At 50.2% G+C, this 20,167-nt stretch overlaps 1 protein-coding gene across 1 annotated transcript; it reads right to left on the bottom strand.

Moving 5' to 3' along the window:
* Window positions 1-1,553: 1,553 nt before the first annotated feature.
* VBP1 (VHL binding protein 1) lies at window positions 1,554-19,935 on the bottom strand. Its single transcript, XM_075322705.1, has 6 exons — window positions 19,829-19,935; window positions 14,941-15,065; window positions 14,790-14,856; window positions 12,874-12,972; window positions 4,088-4,226; window positions 1,554-1,970 (listed from the first exon to the last, which is right to left on the bottom strand). Exons 1-6 carry the CDS (start codon window positions 19,904-19,906, stop codon window positions 1,900-1,902), a joined length of 579 nt encoding a protein of 192 aa, XP_075178820.1. The 5' UTR covers window positions 19,907-19,935; the 3' UTR covers window positions 1,554-1,899.
* Window positions 19,936-20,167: the final 232 nt, after the last annotated feature.

Genomic DNA, 20,167 nt, shown 5'->3' with positions numbered 1-20,167 from the left:
CAGAGAAAAACGCATGCAAACGCATGTGTTATTTTGCAGGATCCTGTCACTTGAAGTTCATGGGCGGGCATTGGAGTCATGTGATCGGGAGTGAGGGGAACTGAACGTGACACTGGGAGCCGGCTTCTGACAGCTGCAGACGCTGGTAACCAAGGTAAATATGGGGTAACTAAGTGAAGTGCTTTGCTTGGTTACCCGATATTTAACTTGGTTACGAGCGTCTGCCGCTCTCGGGAGGGGGAGAGAGACTGATCACGGGTGGTCTCTAGGCATGCTCAGTAGAGCAAGCAGGATCCTGTCTATCAGCATGCCAGCGTTCACATGCTTTTTCGTGCTGTTTAGTCAGGATCCAGCGATTTGCAGTATTTGGACGCAGCTCAAAAACGGTACAAGTAGCGTTTTTGAAAAAAGATAAACTGCAACTCGCTGGATCCTCACTATAACGCACGCAGACGGCTGTGAACGCATGTTGACGTGAGTCCACTGCAAATGCATTGAAATTAAAATGCATTTGCACTGGATCCGTTTTTGCGTTAAAAAACGTTCATGACGCATGTTAAAAAAAATGTAGTGTGAAAGCAGCCTAAGGGGGCTTTACATGCTGCGATATCGCTAACGATTTATCGTCGGGGGTCACGGTGTTTGTGACGCACATCCGGCGTCGTTAGCGACATCGCAGCGTGTGGCACGTACAAGCGACCTTAAACGATCGCAAAAGTGGTAAAAATCGTTGGTGTTTGAGAGGTCATCCAAACACTAAATATCGTTGTCTGGTGAGTAACGATGCTGTTCCTCGTTCCTGCGGCATCACATATCGCTATGTGTGACACCGCAGGAGTGACGAACATCTCCTTACCTCCGTCCACCGACAATGAGGAAGGAAGGAGGTGGGCGGCATGTTCCAGCCGCTCATCTCCGCCCCTCCTCTGCTATTGGATGGCTGCCGTGACGCCGCACCAACTGCCCCCCTGAGAAAGGAGGCAGTTCGCCGGCAACTGAGACGTCGCAGGGAAGGTAAGTCCATGTGACGGGCGTTAGCGATGTTGTGCGCCACGGCTAGCGATTTGCCCGTGACGCACAACTGACGAGGGCGGGTACGCTCGCTAGCGATATCTGTACCGATATCGCAGCGTGTAAAGTGCCCTTAAAAACATATCTGGCTCCAATCCAACAAGTGGCTCGAACAGCATGAACCATATGTCTGGTTTCCAATAGAGCCTTTGGATAGTTCCAGAGAATACAGAAAGGCAAACCTTATATTCCCACCATTCAGCAACACATGACACTGATTCTGTACAAGAGATTACATAAACTTCAGCATCATTTCTGTGCTGGTGAACATGACATTTACAGATTACATCAAAGAAAAGATGAAAAACATGAAACAAATAGAATTAGATTGTCCCAGGCGGCCACCAACAAATCACATTAGGACATTTATTTAAAAGAGTTTGCTTCCCACATCCAAATTTAATGTTTTGTAACATCACATTAAAGTAAAAATCACATGAAAGGGCTCGTGTTGTGACAAAATTATAGTCAAGCAAACCAGATGGCACTTAGTGGATTTATTAGCACTCTCCAAGTGTTCAGTGTACAAGACGTGTGGATAGTTTTCTGCAGATTATGTACATTTTATTACGCATTAGGAGGGCATAGGAGCAGCTGATAACGCCTCTCCTTCCATTATGGGATCGCCATAGAGCAAGGGGCATGCATGTATTGGGACTATATGAATAAATAGAGAAGAAAAAAAAAAAAAAAAAAAAAAAAAGTGCCTGCTTTAAAGGGAGAGAGAGAGGGCAGGTCCACAACTAAACGTCCATTCCAAGTGCCCAAACGAAAACTGAAAGTTTATCTAAAACAATCTGTGTCTGGAAATATTTAAAAGAGGCACCGCTATGCTTTACTTTTAGAGACGCCGTCCTTGTTTCTCCGTTTTACATCCCAGTTATAAACCCTAGCCATATCTGAAACGTGGGTTAAAGAAACAGCGATTCCAAAGGTTTACTGAACACTTAGCTTACACGTCAGGAGGGGTACGACCATCCAAATCAATTTTCACATCCATTCATCTATCCATAGACATAGTACTGTGCAAACATTTTAGGTAGTATATATATTTTTTTTTTAATGTGGAAAAAAAAAAAGTTACCATATTTTCCTGCGTATAAGACGGCCCTCAACTTTCCAGTTAAAATAAAGTTTGGGATATACTGTATATAATAGATTATAAGGCGACCCAAGTAATGTGCCCATTGTTTAGTGATGTCCCCTGCAGTAATGTGCCCATTGTTCAGTAATGTGCCCATCCTTGTCCTCCCCTTGTAGTAATGAGTCCATTGTTTAGTAATGCCCTCCTACTGGTCCACTTGTTGTCCCCTATTATGCCGTTGTTTACAGACAAACATTCTCACCTGTCCTCCTTTCCAGAGGTGACCTCAGCTGCTTCTTGTAGACCGCAAGTCACATAGACCCCTCTGTGATAGCGTCCAATGCACGGGGCTGCTATCTGCAGTCATGGCTTTACTGGAGTTGAATGCTTTGTGGTGCCGTAAAGCATTCAACTGCAGTAAAGCGCTGACAGCAGCGGCCCCGTGTAGGAGATGTGATCATGGAGAAGTGCTTCTGGCAGGCTGAAGGCCAAAAGACCCCTCCATGATCACTTCTTGGACACAGGGCAGTCGCCGCTGTAATCACTTTACTGCAGTTGAATGCTTTACAGCACCAAAAAGCATTCAACTGCAGTAAAGCCATGATTGCAGCGGCGGCAGCCCTGTGTACAGGATGCTATCGCGGAGGAGTCTATGGGCCTGCAGTCTGCCGGAAGAAGCTGACAGCACCACAGAAACAGAGGACAGGTGAGAATAATGTTTATTGTGTGTAAGAAGTTGATCGGTAGGAGGGCAGTACTAAACAATGGGTTCACAGCACCATGCGCCGCCGTATAAGATGACACCCGACTTGTAAAAATCTTTTCACGAGTTAAAAGTAGTCTTATACGCCAGAAAATACGGTAACATCTTTTGTTTTCTGCTGCTGACTCGTTGGCTTTCCTATCTAGATTTAAAGGGAATCTCTCACCAGGTTTTTGCCACCTAATCTGAGAGCTGTATAACGTGTGAGCAGAGATCCTGATTCCAGTGATGTGTCACTTACTAAGCTGCTTAGTGTTTTGATAAAAATCACTGATTAATCAGCAGTAGATCATTACAGGACTACTTGGCGTACTGCAGGTAGTCCATCGTATTTATGAGCTCTGTATAACTGCTAGATCTGCAGCAGAGAGAACATTAATTATATCAAAATGACAGCAAACAGCTCAGTAAGTGACACCTGGCTGGAATCAGGGTCTCGGTCTCCAAGTTATGCTGCTCTCAGATGGGGGAGCAAAAGCCTGGTGACAGATTCCCTTTAAGGACAAATACAACAGGAAAGCAACACTATATACAAAGAAAATGGCTTTGCTGATAGTTCATGCTCAGAGTCCATTGTGAAAAAAGTGCAGTACAAAGGTTTGTTCCCTTATACATGTGCTCTATCCTTTCCTGGTAGACTAGATTAGGCTATAGACAATTTGACTATTAAAGGGAACCCGACATCTGATACAAGCTGCCCAATCCATGAGCAGCATGTATCAGATTCTCTATAACCCCACTAATTGCAGCTGTCATAACCAACTCCACAAGGCAATGGCTTAAATTTAGTAGCAAACAGAGGCTACCACAATGTCCGCAGTTAGTCTCCAATTTGCTGTTTGTTGCAAGTTTTGGTTTTCATTGCAATTAAAAATTTGCAAGACTCATTACACAGTTACATACAGCTTTACTTTTCCGCTCTGACACACGTGTAAGGCTATGTGCACATGCTGCAGATTTTGTGCAGGCATTTTCTGCGTGAAAGTTGCACCTTCTGGCAGACAAACACCACCTCACCCCTCCAATGCTTCTCAGAACGGTGTTTTAGCTAAAGCATTGATGACACTTCCGACAGGGCGCGTCACCACTTCAGCCAATCACTGAGCTCAGCTTCCCCCCCACCCCCATTTAACCAGTACCGATGCGTGGCAACACCTTGAAAAGGATACTGACTTCGGTGGTGGTGAACTGGTCCCGTAAGAAGTCTAGGTCCTCTTCTGTTGATTCAAGACTTCTTGTGGCTGCAGATAAATTCTTTTCTAGTAAAGCCTGAGCTTCATCAATATCATACTCAAGCATTACATTGGCCTAGGAATCAAAGCACGTTATACCTCATAAGAAAATCAACACATTAAGCATTAAACTTTACAAGAGCTACATTTAATTAACCCCTGCATGGAAGTCAGTATTTCTGCTATACAGAGTGCGCTGATGCCCTGCTCTGTACAGCACAGAGATCGCAGTGCCAAGTCTCCTAAAGGGACTGGTAAAGAAGGGAATTTTGTTTACTTACCGTAAATTACTTTTCTTCTAGCTCCTATTGGGAGACCCAGACAATTGGGTGTATAGCTTCTGCCTCCGGAGGCCACACAAAGTATTACACTTTAAAAAGTGTAACCCCTCCCCTCTGCCTATACACCCTCCCGTGCATCACAGGCTCCTCAGTTTTGGTGCAAAAGCAGGAAGGAGGAAACTTATAAATTGGTCTAAGGTAAATTCAATCCGAAGAATGTTCGGAGAACTGAACCATGAACCAAAAGAACAATTCAACATGAACAACATGTGTACACAAAAGAACAACAGCCCGAAGGGAACAGGGGCGGGTGCTGGGTCTCCCAATAGGAGCTAGAAGAAAAGGAATTTACGGTAAGTAAACAAAATTCCCTTCTTTGTCGCTCCATTGGGAGACCCAGACAATTGGGACGTCCAAAAGCAGTCCCTGGGTGGGTAAAAGAATACCTCGAGAAAAAGAGCCGAAAAACGACCCCCTCTTACAGGTGGGCAACAGCCGCCTGAAGGACTCGCCTACCTAGACTGGCGTCTGCCGAAGCATAGGCATGCACCTGATAGTGTTTCGTGAAAGTGTGCAGACTAGACCAGGTAGCTGCCTGACACACCTGCTGAGCCGTAGCCCGGTGCCGCAGTGCCCAGGACGCACCCACGGCTCTGGTAGAATGGGCTTTCAACCCTGAAGGAAGCGGAAGCCCAGAAGAACGGTAGGATTCAAGAATCGGTTCCTTGATCCATCGAGCCAAGGTTGACTTGGAAGCCTGCGAACCCTTACGCTGGCCAGCGACAAGGACAAAGAGGGCATCTGAACGGCGCAGGGGCGCCGTGCGAGACACGTAGAGCCGGAGAGCTCTCACCAGATCTAACGAGTGCAAATCCTTTTCACATTGGTGAACTGGATGAGGGTAAAATGAAGGTAAGGAGATATCCTGATTGAGATGAAAAGGGGGATACCACCTTAGGGAGAAATTCCGGGACCGGACGTAGAACCACCTTATCCTGGTGAAAAACCAGGAAGGGGGCTTTGCATGGCAGCGCTGCCAGCTCCGACACTCTGCGGAGCGATGTAACTGCCACTAGAAATGCCACCTTATGCGAGAGACGTGATAACGAGACCTCCCGCAGCGGCTAGAAAGGTGGCTTCTGAAGAGCCCTTAGCACCCTATTGAGGTCCCAGGGTTCCAGCGGACGCTTGTAAGGTGGGACTATGTGGCAAACTCCCTGCAGGAATGTGCGGACCTGCGGAAGCCTGGCTAGACGCTTTTGAAAAAATACGGAAAGCGCCGATACTTGTCCCTTGAGAGAGCCGAGAGACAAACCCTTGTCCATTCCGGATTGAAGGAATGAAAGAAAAGTGGGTAAGGCAAAGGGCCAGGGAGTAAAACCCTTGTCAGAGCACCAGGATAAGAAGATCCTCCAAGACCTGTGATAGATCTTGGCGGACGTTGGTTTCCTGGCCTGTCTCATAGTGGTAATGACATCTTGAGATAACCCTGAGGACGCTAGGAGCCAGGACTCAATGGCCACACAGTCAGGTTGAGGGCCGCCGAATTCAGATGGAAAAACGGCCCTTGAGACAGCAAGTCTGGGCGGTCTGGGAGCGCCCACGGTTGACCCACCGTGAGATGCCACAGATCAGGGTACCACGACCGCCTCGGCCAATCTGGAGCGACGAGAATGGCGCGATGACAGTCGGACCTGATTTTTCGCAACACTCTGGGGAGCATCGCCAGAGGAGGAAACACATAGGGAAGTCGAAACTGTGACCAATCCTGAACTAATGCGTCCGCCGCCAGAGCTCTGTGATCTTGAGACCGGGCCATGAATGCCGGGACTTTGTTGTTGTGCCGTGACGCCATGAGATCGACGTCCGGCATCCCCCAGCGGCGACAGATCTCTCGAAACACGTCTGGGTGAAGAGACCATTCCCCCGCGTCCATGCCCTGTCGGCTGAGAAAATCTGCTTCCCAGTTTTCTACGCCCGGGATGTACACTGCGGAGATCGTGGAGGCTGTGGCTTCCACCCCTGCAGAATTCGTCGGACTTCCTGGAAGGCTTGACGACTGCGAGCGCCGCCTTGGTGGTTGATGTAAGCGACGGCCGTGGCGTTGTCCGACTGGATTCGGATCTGCCTGCCCTCCAGCCACCGATGAAAGGCCAATAGGGCTAGATACACTGCCCTTATCTCCAGAATATTGATCTGAAGGGATGACTCTCGGAGTCCAGGTTCCCTGAGCCCTGTGGTGGAGAAAAACCGCCCCCCCCACCCTGACAGGCTCGCGTCCGTCGTGACCACAGCCCAGGTGGGGGGTAGGAAGGATTTCCCCTGCGACAGAGAGTTGGGAAGGAGCCACCACTGAAGTGACGTCTTGGTTGCAAGGGAAAGACGTTCCTGTCGAGTGAAGTCGACCTCCTGTCCCATTTTCGGAGAATTTCCCACTGGAGTGGCCGCAGATGGAATTGCGCGAACGGCACTGCCTCCATCGCTGCCACCATCTTCCCCAGGAAGTGCATGAGGCACCTCAAGGGGTGTGACTGACCCCGAAGAAGAGATTGCACCCCTGCCTGCAGAGAAAGCCGTTTGTCCCGCGGTAGCATGACTACCGTTGACTGAGTATGAAACTCCATCCCCAGGCCGAGTGGCCCTGAGAGTGTAGGACCGCCACAACAGATGCCATGACCTTGGTGAACACCCGTGGGGCTGTTGCCAGGCCGAAAGGCAATGCCACGAACTGAAGGTGTTCGTCCCTGATGGCGAAGCGCAAAAAGCGTTGATGTTCGGGTGCGATCGGCACATGGAGATAAGCATCCTTGATGTCGATCGATGCTAGGAAGTCTCCTTGTGACATTGAAGCGATGACAGAGCGGAGAGATTCCATCCGAAACCGTCTGGTGCTCACATGTCTGTTGAGTAGTTTGAGGTCCAGAACGGGACGGAACGAGCAGTCCTTCTTTGGCACCACAAACAAGTTGGAGTAAAAGCCGCGACCATGTTCCTGGGGGGGGGGGGAAACAGGGATCACAACTCCCTCTGTTTTCAGAGCGTTCACCGCCTGAAAAAGAGCATCGGCTCGCTCGGGGGGGCGGAGATGTTCTGAAGAAACGAGTCGGAGGACGAGAGCTGAACTCTATCCTGTAACCGTGAGACAGAACGTCTCTCACCCATCGGTCTTGAACATGTGGCCACCAGGCGTCGCAAAAGCGGGAGAGCCTGCCACCGACCGAGGATGCGGTTCGGGGATGCCGAGAGTCATGAGGAGGCCGCCTTGGAAGCAGTGCCTCCTGCGGCCTTTTGGGGGCGTGACTTAGCCCGCCACGCATAGGAGTTCCTCTGGCCTTTCTCCGGCCTGCTGGACAAAGAGGATTGTGGCTTGGCGGAGGGACGAAAGGACCGAAACCTCGGTTGTATCTGTCGTTGCTGAGGTCTCTTTGGCTTAGACTGGGGCAAGGAGGAGTCCTTAGATTCCTTAATAATCTCATCCAATCGTTCGCCAAACAATCGGTCGCCAGCAAACGGCAAACCGGTTAAGAACCTCTTGGAAGCCGAGTCTGCCTTCCATTCGCGCAGCCACATGGCCCTGCAGACTGCCACAGAGTTAGCGGATGCCACCGCTGTACGGCTAGCAAAGTCTAAAACTGCGTTCATGGCGTAGGAAGAAAAAAACCTGACGCCTGGGAAGTCAAAGACGTAACCTGCGGAGCAGAATTACGTGTAACCGCATTAATCTCAGCCAGACAAGCTGAGATAGCTTGTAGTGCCCACACGGCTGCAAAGGCCGGGGCAAAAGACGCGCCCGTGGCTTCATAGATGGATTTCATCAGGAGCTCTATCTGCCTGTCAGTGGCATCCTTTAGCGATGATCCATCTGCAACCGATACCACAGATCTAGCTGCCAATCTAGAGACTGGGGGATCCATCTTGGGACATTGAGCCCAACCCTTGACAACGTCAGAAGGGAAGGGGTAACGTGTGTCAGTAAGGCGCTTAGTAAAGCGCTTGTCCGGAACCGCTCTGGGCTTCTGGACAGCATCTCTGAAGTTAGTGATTGAAAAACGCACTCCGTGTACGTTTAGGGAACCGAAACTGGTGTTTCTCCTGCTGAGAAGTTGACTCCTCTACAGGTGGCAGTGGGGGAGAGATATCTAACACCTGGTTGATGGACGAGATAAGATCATTTACTATGGCGTCCCCGTCAGGTGTATTAAGATTGAGGGCAACGTCAGTGTCAGAGCCCTGAGCTGCGACGTCCGCCTCGTCCTCCAGAGAGTCCTCACGCTGGGAACCTGAGCAGCGTGAAGAAGTCGGGGAAGATTCCCAGCGTGCCCGCTTAGCCGGTCTGGGACTGTGGTCCGGGCCGGAGTCCTCCACATGAGACCTAGGGCCCCCCCTGGGAACGTGCTGCGGCGCGGGCAGAGAGGAGCCTGGGGGTGAAGATCCAACAGGGCCCGGGGCCTGTGTAGGGACCGGTCTGGACTGCAAAGCTTCAAGCAGCTTGGCAGACCATTTGTCCATAGACTGAGCCATGGAATGTGAGAGTGACTCAGAGTTTCTCAGCAAAAACTGCAAACTCTGTCCCTGCCGCCTGTACAGGGGGAGCAACGGATTCTACCTGAGCCGAGGGGCCCACTAGTGACCGAGGCTCTGGTTGTGGAAGCAAAACAGGGGTTGAGCATTGCTCACAGTGAGGGTAGGTGGAACCTGCAGGTAACTTAGCCGCACAAGAGGTACAGGTCGCAAAATAACCCTGTGTCTTGGCCCCCTTGCTCCTTGTGGACGACATGCTGTTGTCTCCTAGGAGAGAGATCACTGAGGGTATATGGGGAGAGTATACAGCCCGACCGAACAGAAGTATATAAACATATATAGTATCTATTCCGGCACCCTAAGGGGACCAGCACCGGGTGACCGGTGTGGCTTACCGACCGCTAAAAAGCGGAGTGTGTGTTCTCCACTCCAGATTCCCTGCCTTAGGTCTCCCAGCGTTGCAGAGCTCTTTCCAGGAAATCTTCCACAGGCAGAATGCCAAAGAAATGGCTGCCGGAGCTCTCAGGGGAGGAGAGAAGCCGGGGGCGGCGTTAGAAAAGTGCGGGAATCTGGAGTCCCCACAGTGATCAGTGAGGGGGGGGAGGAACATACAGGATGCCCTGGCCCTCACAGCCGACGTCAGGTCGGCAGTCCCGCCCTTATCCCTGATGGACAGGTCCGGGGGCGGGAGTTTTGCTACTAGGCCGCAATTGAAGCCGGGGACTAAATTTAATACCGCGGCCGACAAACAGGCGCGGTCGGCGCGGAAGTCCGCCGGCTGTCACAAATAAGCAGCTGCTGCAGCGTCCGGGATGTAGGCGCTCCATGCACATCCCCCCTGGGGGTACAGAGTACCTTAGTGATGCAGGGCCCGGTCCCTGAGGATAAACAAACTCCTGTCCGACAGATTCCCCCAGGGGCTGCGGAGGGAGCACGGTCCCAGTGACTGGATGACCGCTCAGGATCCCACTTCTCCCAGAGCCGCTAAGGGATGGTGAAGGAGACGGCATGAGGCTCCTGCCTTTGTACCCACAATGGGTACCTCAACCTTAACAGCACCGCCGACAAAGTGGGGTGAGAAGGGAACATGCCGGGGGCCCCGTGGGGGCCCACTTTTCTTCCAACCGATATAACTAAAATGAGAAGATGAGTGGATGTGTGCCTCCTTCCACACAAAGCATAAAACTGAGGAGCCCGTGATGCACGGGAGGGTGTATAGGCAGAGGGGAGGGGTTACACTTTTTAAAGTGTAATACTTTGTGTGGCCTCCGGTGGCAGAAGCTATACACCCAATTGTCTGGGTCTCCCAATGGAGCGACAAAGAAAATAAAAGTAGGAGGAACCCGAACCACCACCGGAACCACCCTCCTTTCACCCCATTGAAAATAAAAACAAAAATACACATTTGGTATTGCCCAGTTTAGAAATGTCTGATCAAAATATAAAATCAAATTAATATCTTATATCAATACACGGCGTAAATGGGAAGAAAAAAAATAAATAATTAAGTGCAGCACCATCAAAATACCAACGCCATTAAAAACCTTGGCACCTGAATTTTCTGTTTTGAAGACCTGTGTCTAGGTCCTTTACAGCAGTACTGACATCAGACCACCCATGTATGCGGGTAGCATGTTAATAGGCGTGACCTGCATGAACCATATTGGATAGTGAACAGCGAGTACTGTAGTCCCTTTGTTCTATATACAGGTAGGGACTGAGGTAAAGACCTCTCCCACTCACACAATGATGGCCTATCCCAATAAGCCATCAATCTTAAAAAGGTAAAGATAACAGTTAACGGACACCCTGTCTAGATGACTAACAAGGGTCCTTATGAAGGCCGAAACATCCAGAGAAATGTAACCACAGGAAACAAGGCAGCAATGTTGGGTTCCTCTTATTAGACACTCAAAAATAAAACCAAAAGTTGTGTGCTCAGTTCTATCTGCAAAAGTTGAAGAGGAGAAGTTGCACAGAAAGTCATTGTGTTTGAGGAAAAAAAAAATCATTTATAAATATTATATATACACACACACACACACACACACAGACGACACAGACATTCTAGAATAGTGTATATAAGCGCACTGGCCGCTCTGTAGAACGCAAAAACCCCCCCAAAAAAAGCAGCTTTTATTATACTCACCTGGGAGGGGGCCAGTTCCCTCTGATGGGTGCTGCTGGTCTTGTCTGGTGCCTCCTTTATCTTGTGCGATCGCGGTCCTCTTTCCCAGCCCAGTGTGGATGATGCGTTCTATGTCATCCACACACAGGCTCCTGCGCATGCGCACTTCTCTCTGCCCTGCTGAGGACAGAGCAAAGTACTGTAATGCAAAGCCACGAGGAAAGGTCAAAGACTGTCCGTACATTATAAAACTTTATGAGCCCTTAGCCGGACAGATGAAAGTGCGCATGCGCTGGAGTGCAATGGAGGCCTCTGTGTGGATGATGTAGTACACGTCATCTACACGGGCTGAGAATGAGGGTGGCTATTGCAAAAGATGGAGGTGCTGGACCGATAGCAGTGACGCTCATGAAATCAGATTGCCCCAAGGTCAGTATTATAAAGATGATTTACATTCTGCAGAGCGGCTTGGGCACTAAGGGCGGCTTTGCACACAACGACATCGCTGGTGCGATGTCGGTGGGGTCAAATCGAAAGGGACGCACATCCGGCGTCACTTGCGATGTCGTAGTGTGTAAATCCTAGATGATACGATTAACGATTAGCGCAAAAGCGTCGTTATCGTATCATCGGTACAGGCTCCGACATTTCCATAATGCCGGTGCTGCGACAGGTACGATGTTGTTCCTCGCTCCTGCGGCAGCACACATCGCTGTGTGAGAAGCCGCAGGAGCAAGGAACATCTCCTTACCTGCCTCCGGCCACAATGCGGAAGGAAGGAGGTGGGCGGGATGTTTACATCCTGCTAATCTCCGCCGCTATTGGCCGCCTGCCGTCGCTATGACGCCGCACCCTTAGGAAGGAGGCGGGTCGCTGGCCAGAGCGACGGTCGCAGGGCAGGTGAGTACATGTGAAGCTGGCGTAGCGATGATTTTCACTACGCCAGCTATCACACGATATCGTACCTGCGACGGGGGCGGGGACTATCATGTGCGACATCGCAGCATCGGCTTGTGATGTCGCAACGTGCAAAGCCCGCCTAACATACAACATTCTGGAATTCTGTATGCAAGGGCTCAGTGGTGGTGACCACAGCTCATAAGGGATAAACCTGGTGACAGGCTTTCTTTAACAGGTCTCTTACCACACACAGTGGAGAGATCTGTCATGCAAATTGAGCGGGGCAGGGGAGATGACTGGGAAAACGTCAGACTTGTCAAGTCTCTCCCTTTTGTCTCTCTTCCAAAGTAAATACTCTCTGAACTGCTGCAGCGTTTTAAAAGCAGCCCTAGCTGCAATTACAGAGCAGACTGTTTCATGCTGCCTGTGGCTAGAGCAGCAAGGATCTATTTAACAGGTTCCCTTTCAGGTGAATCTGCTACCAGCTTTGCCACCTAATCTGAGAGCAGCATAATGTAGAGATAGAGACCCAGACGCCAGGAATGTCACATAGGAAGTAGCCAATCAGTAGTGAAAGCGTTGTTATACAGAGCTCAGCATTCGAAAAAAAAAAAAAAAACAAAATAAAAAAAAAAAACAAAAACACAACAAACACCACCAACACCACCTGCTGCTAGATCTGCAGCGGAGAGAACTATAAAAACTACAGCAAGCAACCCAGTAAGTGACATATCGCTGGAATCAGTATCTCCAACTCTCAAATCAAATTAGGTAGCTAAGACCTGGTGAAAGATTTGCATTAAAACATACAGCTTGTCATTGCATTAAACTAAATTACGCTATGATATAAAGCCCTCCACTTTGCATTAATATATTTATATTATTACACTCACCCCCAGCCACAAGCAGACTTTGTCTGTTGGTGGCACTGACGCTTTACAATACAGATTATCCACCAGCAAAAACCTTGTTTCCATTGGTTCAGTAGTACCCTGTGGAATAAATACATACACAATCCTGTTATTCCTCTTTTGTAAAAGTTCTTGAACCATTTAAGATATTTAAGACAAATTGTTTTCACAAACTAATAATTGGCGCTCAGCTGTCAAGCGAGCAGAAGGCATATCAGCCAGACGATTGGATCTGTTATGCCGGCTGTATAGGCCCCATTCTGCTCTGTTTTTCCACTGATTTAAAGAACAAAAATGTGTGATTTAAAGAACAAAAATGTGTGTTCTATATATTAAAAAAGGTATATATTTTTATCACACATGTCTATGGACATTTGTCTTTTTTTTTTTTTTTTTTTTTAAATATGAGAAACTGATACAAAAATTATTGTAAATATGGGCACACGAAAAGAAATAAATTAGGCTGTATTCATTGTTGCCTCCTGATGAAGCCCAGGTGAAACGCGTTGAGAGGTGGTGGGATGCAGGACTCAGCAGTCTACTAGTCAGGTTTGTGCTTTGGTTATACTATATAATTATTATATACCATCTTTACTTAGATTAGTGTCAGTGACTTATTTGGATCAAGCTGGCAATCGGGCTACTCTGCCATGTATTATAGTGGATTGCTACACTGAATGTGGAAACTTTATATGATCCACATGTCATCACAGAGATCGGGGGATTTTCTTCTCAGCGTTATTCTGTATTTACTCTATATTAGAAACCCCTTCATCTTTGATCCCTGTGGAACTATTATGTACTGTTACTATGACCTAATGATATGTAAATTTATGAGTGAAGTACTAAATTGCATACTATATATAGGGAATAAGAATAATACAGGACCTATATTTATAGGTGCCGTGTATGGTTACCATTGCCTATACTATAGGCTGCTTTGTTGTCCCACCCACCCTTTTTCCAATTCTGGAGGGTTAAATTTTGCAGCCTTTATCCCTACTATGCCCATTATTGTTGTCATTATGTTTTTTATTAAAGTATCTAATAAAATGGAATTTTTATGGATTTATTAGTATTCCTGTGGGGATGCAAGTGGTTTAATTGATATTTAGGATGCTATCCGGATACGATTACAAGATGTGGATCGTGTGGTTCTTCATTCATGGTTGTTGGCAGCACATCTCCCTGTATTAACAGCACTGGTACGGCCAATAATATGGATGCCCCATGTGGAAATATTAAAAGGGGTTGTCTGGCCTTGGAACAAAAGTTTGCATTCACTGACTAAAGACTGGCAAATTGTGCCAGTGTGTGGTGCACACGGAGTGACGATTCCCTGGTGTTCCTGCTGCGAGGGAGGTCACAGGACTGTAGGTATGTAATCTGCACACTGGCAGTCACGTGCCGACTAGATGTGTTCGGCTTCTTAAAAGAAGAGAATTAACAGAAGCCGAATGAAATTACTCTGGAAGTGACAAGCCTATAGCGATTGCAGTGTCCCCATATAGTGTGTATGGCCCTTTAAAATATTGGGTATACATTTGACCATGTGAATAAACCATTAAAAGCAAATGGAGATAAGACTTGCCGGCCACCACTCAGTCCCAGAGAAGGATGTGTTGGCAGATTAAATTCCTCCAGCTATTGCCAGTCTACCCCAGTAGTGCTAATAGGGCCACAAGCGCTGCCCAAGAGGCTGTGTAAGACAACTGGGCTTAGCTTACGGCACTCATTGTTTCAGAGGGGTTGTACAAGAGAAAAAAAAAAAAAAACACCCTACAAGCCGGACTCAGTTACCAGCTCCTAATAAGAGCCGACTCTTATGAATTTGGAATTATACAAGAAACAGACAAAGGAATTCAGCAGAACTCACAAAACAAGTAATGACCCCTTACCTTTTTCTTCTGCATGTGCTTTAAAATTTCTAAAGTCTGTTTAATTTCTGGGATTTGGTTTTTCAGCCTAAAGAAAAAAAAAAAATTAAAAAGGGTCATATTCTGTGTGATAGATTGATACAAGATGTCGGAGCATCACGTGAGCAGTCACCTCCGCTTCTTCTGACTGAGGTTTAATTCCATAAACTTATATTTCTGGTACTGCTCGTCTAGCCTCTTGAGCACCACATCAGCCGTCTCATTTCCAGCTTTCTTCATGAAGGATTCCACATCTTCCTGTAGGAATATAAAAATAGTGTTAACAGTGGTAAAGCGCTGCAGCCAACACTCCACTAAACCATTTCCTTCAATAAATGACAACTAATAAAATACAGCAGAGGCTGTGAATTCTCTTATTTAAAAAGGTGTTTTTTCCTATTAGGAGAACCCCTGACTATCTGTACTGTGGGGGTGTACAAATGTCAGGGTGAAGGGACACTGGATCAGGAATACCTGTAAACTCAGCCTAGCCAGATACAGGATAGTCACCCATCTAATACCATACCACGTCTCCTGCCACGGATCATCAGGTGGGTTAGTAGACAGAGGAGATCACAGAGCCCCTCATTTAGAGACGGTTTTGTTCACAATAAAAGTACCACTCCAGCATTTGGTTTTATTTCACAGCTGGAGTGCTGCTTTAAGGGTAGGACACAAGGCAAGTAAAAGCGGACGGGTGGCAGGCGATTTAAAAATAAAATAAATAATTATAGCATTTCACTTTGGTTAATGTTAAGGATGCTTTACACTGCAATATCGCTAAGGAGATATCGTCAGGTGGTTGTGACGCACATCCGGCCTCGTTAGCGAGATCTCAGCGTGTGACTCCTCTGAGCGACCGTAAACAATCGCAAAAGAGGATGGGGGGGGGGGGGGGGGAGAGGGGGAAAAAAAAAAAAAAAAAAAAAAAAAAAAAATCGGTGGTCATGGAGAGGTCGTTTTAAGACAAAATATCATTTTCTGCTCAGTAGCGATGTGGTTCGTCGCTTCTGCGGCACCACATATCACTGTGTGTGACACTGCAGGAGCGACAACCATCACCTTACCTCTGTCCACCGGAAAAGGAGGAAGCAAGGAAAGAGGTGGGCGGCATGTTCCGGCCGAACATCTCCTCCCCTCCTTTTCTATTGGGCGGCGGTTCAGTGACGCTGCTGTGACGTCGCTGTGATGCTGAACAAACCGCCCTCTTAGGAAGGAGGCGGGTCGCCGGTCACAGCGACGTCGCAGAGCAGGTATGTGCGTGTGACGCTGCCGCAGCAATAATGTTTGCTACGGCAGCGATCACCACATATCGGCCATACGACGGGGGCGGGTGCAATCGCGCTCGACATCGCCAGCAAATGCTAGCGATGTTGCAGCGTGTAAAGTACCCCTTACTCTATGGGGCAGTTCCCATCTGCGATTTATTTTCTGAGCCCTAATCGGAACGAGAAAACAATCACAGCATATTGCAGTTGTCTGCGAGTCTCATCACTCGCACCCATACAAGTCTATGGGTGCGTGTGAAACATCCAAACGCAGTGCGATATAAGCACAGGCTGACAACGGAAGAGATGGGGAGATTAATCCCTCCCTCTCCTCCACAGCTGTGGATTGGATCACAGTTGCATGGCACACAGCAGAGTGAGTGCCAAGGGTCATTAGCATGGCGCATCAGATACTATTCGCCCGTGTGGCCCTAGCCCAAATGCAAGTGCCCTGCCACTGTTACACTCACCTTCTGGAGTCTTCATCTTCTATTGGCATTGCTCCTGTGTCTCCGGCACTTTGTGACCTCCCGGCAGTTCTAGCGTTTTATGGAGCGCACCAAAGGTCACATCTCAATACAAGTCTAGGGGAGCCTTGTTCTGGCCTCTCAGCTGTATTGACAGCTTGTGCAGTTACTTCTGACCTCTCGCCAATCAGAAGTTACGGGCACAAGATGGTGAGGAATGACTGGAGTGATGCCACAAAAAAAAAAAAAAAAAAAAAAAAAAAAAAAAGCTGAAATGGTGCTTTAAAGAAACATTTAACCACTGCAACCATTTCTTTATATTTTACATTTCTTTATATTTTTTTTATGTTCCAAAAGAAATTACTATTTTTTTTCTGCCCGTATTGATAATAAGAATATACCGTATTTTTCGGACTATAAGACACTTTCTCCAAAATTTTGGGGGAATGGTAGGGGGTGCGTGTTATAGTCTGATGGCTGCTGGGAACAGGGGTGCAGTGGTGGTGGAGCGGGTCATCAGAGGCATGAGCAGGCTGTATCAGCGCCTACCGTGACCACATGGGCCCGCTCATTAGCCTCATTTCATATGCACTGTATCCTGACGCTCATCTCTCTGCCCAGAAGCCGGCGCTCAGAGGTGGGCAGGATGATGGGCAGGGGGTGCGCACATAATTAACAGCCGGCCCACGTGATCATCTCTGGCTCCTACAGCCTCGAGTGAACTTGTGTGGCTGTATTCACTGCGCCCCATGCATCATCATCAGTGCGGGGGAGCAGTGAATACGTATACTCCGATCCGTGCAGCATCGCGATGACCTCCTGTCTGCCTGCTGATGTGTGTGGAGAGCACTGAGCACAGCGATGACGTCACCCCTGTGCTCACGGCCCACAGAGGTCAGTGGCGCTGCTGCTGGCATAGACAGAAAGACGAGCAACGCTGCATGGAGGAAAGGCGAGTATAAACGTTTATGTTTTTATGTGTGCCACAGGATGTGGGCCATATACCAGGATGGGAGCACATACCAGGATGGGGATTATATACAAGGCAGGAGGATCATTACCAGGATGGGGTACCTTAGTAGAGAATTTGGGGACATTACCCCCATAACAGTGTCAGCAGCAGATCCTCGCCCCATAACAGTGTGTCATGACCACATTTTTTTCTTAAAATTTTAATTTCCCTCCTCTAAAACCAGGATGCGTCTTATGTCCGGTGCGTCTTGTAATTCGAAAAATACGAATTATATATTTCAACTAAAGTCTGTTACAATAAAAAAAAAAAAATATATAAAAAAAAAGGGGGGGGGGCATGTGTCATTTTCCCAATAAGGGTAACCTGTCTGAAGTGAACACCATTGGCTAGCTTTTCAGGCGATTGTTTTGATCGCTCAGTAAGAGGGCATCACTGCATACACGCCATCAGAAGGGAGCACAGCCCTGGCGTTATTTCCATGGATCTTCTCTGATCGGCCTGGCACCCCACACAGGACACAACCCTGCTCTGTTCACCCCAATATTCTCAGATCACTACAGGATAATGCTATAGAATAAATCTATAATTGCCGGAACCTCTCATAATGAGAAGGTCTCCGACCACCAACCCTGTAGCAATTAATGCAGCAGTCACCGGAGCTCCAGCCACACAGGAGTAGGGTTGATGTGAATCTAATTGAAGGACCTGGTCTAAGTGGCCACAAATGATCTGTGGTCCCTGGATGGGAAAACTGATCGGTGCCTGAAAGCATCGGTGGCTATTTGTATTAGCCAGTCTAGAATAACATCACACTGACTCCCACTGACATTTCTTTCCACGCCAACCCCCACGGACGTCACCCCCCCCTCCCCTGCGCCAACCCCCACGGACGTCACCCCCCCCTCCCCTGCGCCAACCCCCACGGACGTCACCCCCCCTCCCCCTCCGCCAACCCCCACGGACGTCACCCCCCCCTCCCCTCCGCCAACCCCCACGGACGTCAGCCCCCCCCCTCCGCCAACCCCCACAGACGTCAGCCCCCCCCCTCCGCCAACCCCCACGGACGTCAGCCCCCCCCCCTCCGCCAACCCCCACGGACGTCAGCCCCCCCCCCCTCCGCCAACCCCCACGGACGTCAGCCCCCCCCCTGCGCCAACCCCCACGGACGTCAGCCCCCCCCCCTGCGCCAACCCCCACGGACGTCAGCCCCCCCCCCCTGCGCCAACCCCCACGGACGTCAGCCCCCCCCCCTGCGCCAACCCCCACGGACGTCAGCCCCCCCCCCTGCGCCAACCCCCACGGACGTCAGCCCCCCCCCCTGCGCCAACCCCCACGGACGTCAGCCCCCCCCCCCTGCGCCAACCCCCACGGACGTCAGCCCCCCCCCTCCGCCAACCCCCACGGACGTCAGCCCCCCCCCCTCCGCCAACCCCCACGGACGTCAGCCCCCCCCCCTCCGCCAACCCCCACGGACGTCAGCCCCCCCCCCTCCGCCAACCCCCACGGACGTTACCCCCCTCCCCTGCGCCAACCCCCACGGACGTCAGCTCCCCTGCGCCAACCCCCACGGACGTCAGCTCCCCTGCGCCAACCCCCACGGACGTCAGCTCCCCTGCGCCAACCCCCACGGACGTCAGCTCCCCTGCGCCAACCCCCACGGACGTCAGCTCCCCTGCGCCAACCCCCACGGACGTCAGCTCCCCTGCGCCAACCCCCACGGACGTCAGCTCCCCTGCGCCAACCCCCACGGACGTCAGCTCCCCTGCGCCAACCCCCACGGACGTCAGCTCCCCTGCGCCAACCCCCACGGACGTCAGCTCCCCTGCGCCAACCCCCACGGACGTCAGCTCCCCTGCGCCAACCCCCACGGACGTCAGCTCCCCTGCGCCAACCCCCACGGACGTCAGCTCCCCTGCGCCAACCCCCACGGACGTCAGCTCCCCTGCACCAACCCCCACGGACGTCAGCCCCCCCCTCCCCTGCGCCAAGCCCCAGGGGCAGCACAGCATTATAGATGCAATGATGATACCACACCAGATAATTAGAACAAGAGCCCTGGATGCCGGGAGGTCGGGGCGGTGCTCATGGACCAGGTCAGCGCCGTGTGCCCGGCCCTCAGCGATCACACAGGCGCCCGGTGATGCCGTGCGGGTAAAGGGGCTTCATTACACGGCGGAGCGCAGCACCACAGGGGCCACACGTGCCGTCCAGGGCGGAGCAGCCACAGCCCTGCCATACAGGATGCGGCCGCCTCTGAAGGCAGCACAGCCCCCGGTCCCCCGCCCGCTGCACGGACGCAGACTCCCGTCCTACCACAAACACGGCCTCGGGGATGCTCAGGTGCCCCTTCTTTATAGCGGCCACACCGCCGCCTTCGTTGGCCGTCGCCATCTTGGAAGCTGTGCGTGCTCTGCGTCAACAAGCTTTATTACTACGAGGACGTACAAATCTAAGCCTCGCCCATTAAACGCGCTGATTGGCTGAGAAACCTTGGGCGGTCACCATGGTGACAGGAACCAACAGATTTGTCGGGCGGTGCCCTATCAATAGCTGCGCTAGAGCCTGGAGCGCAGGCGCAGTGCATTGTGGAGGTAGCGCAGCTGCCATGGTAAAACAATGAAGGCCAACATGGCCACCGCGGGGAACCACAGA

This window comes from Anomaloglossus baeobatrachus, chromosome 9 (genome assembly GCF_048569485.1).
Source record: "Anomaloglossus baeobatrachus isolate aAnoBae1 chromosome 9, aAnoBae1.hap1, whole genome shotgun sequence".
Lineage (NCBI taxonomy): Eukaryota > Metazoa > Chordata > Amphibia > Anura > Aromobatidae > Anomaloglossus > Anomaloglossus baeobatrachus.
Note: the sequence above shows the minus strand (reverse complement) of the source record. Positions and strands in the feature narration are given on the sequence as shown.

What these genes read in the sequence shown, in the direction of transcription:
- VBP1 (XM_075322705.1), bottom strand. Translation starts at nt 19,906, where the DNA reads ATGGCGACGGCCAACGAAGGCGGCGGTGTGGCCGCTATAAAGAAGGGG. An exon ending in CTCAGTCAGAAGAAGCGGAG is followed by an intron (nt 14,857 to 14,940) that starts GTGACTGCTCAC and finishes TTTTTTCTTTAG; the next exon opens with GCTGAAAAACCAAATCCCAG. An exon ending in AGCACATGCAGAAGAAAAAG is followed by an intron (nt 12,973 to 14,789) that starts GTAAGGGGTCAT and finishes TTTATTCCACAG; the next exon opens with GGTACTACTGAACCAATGGA.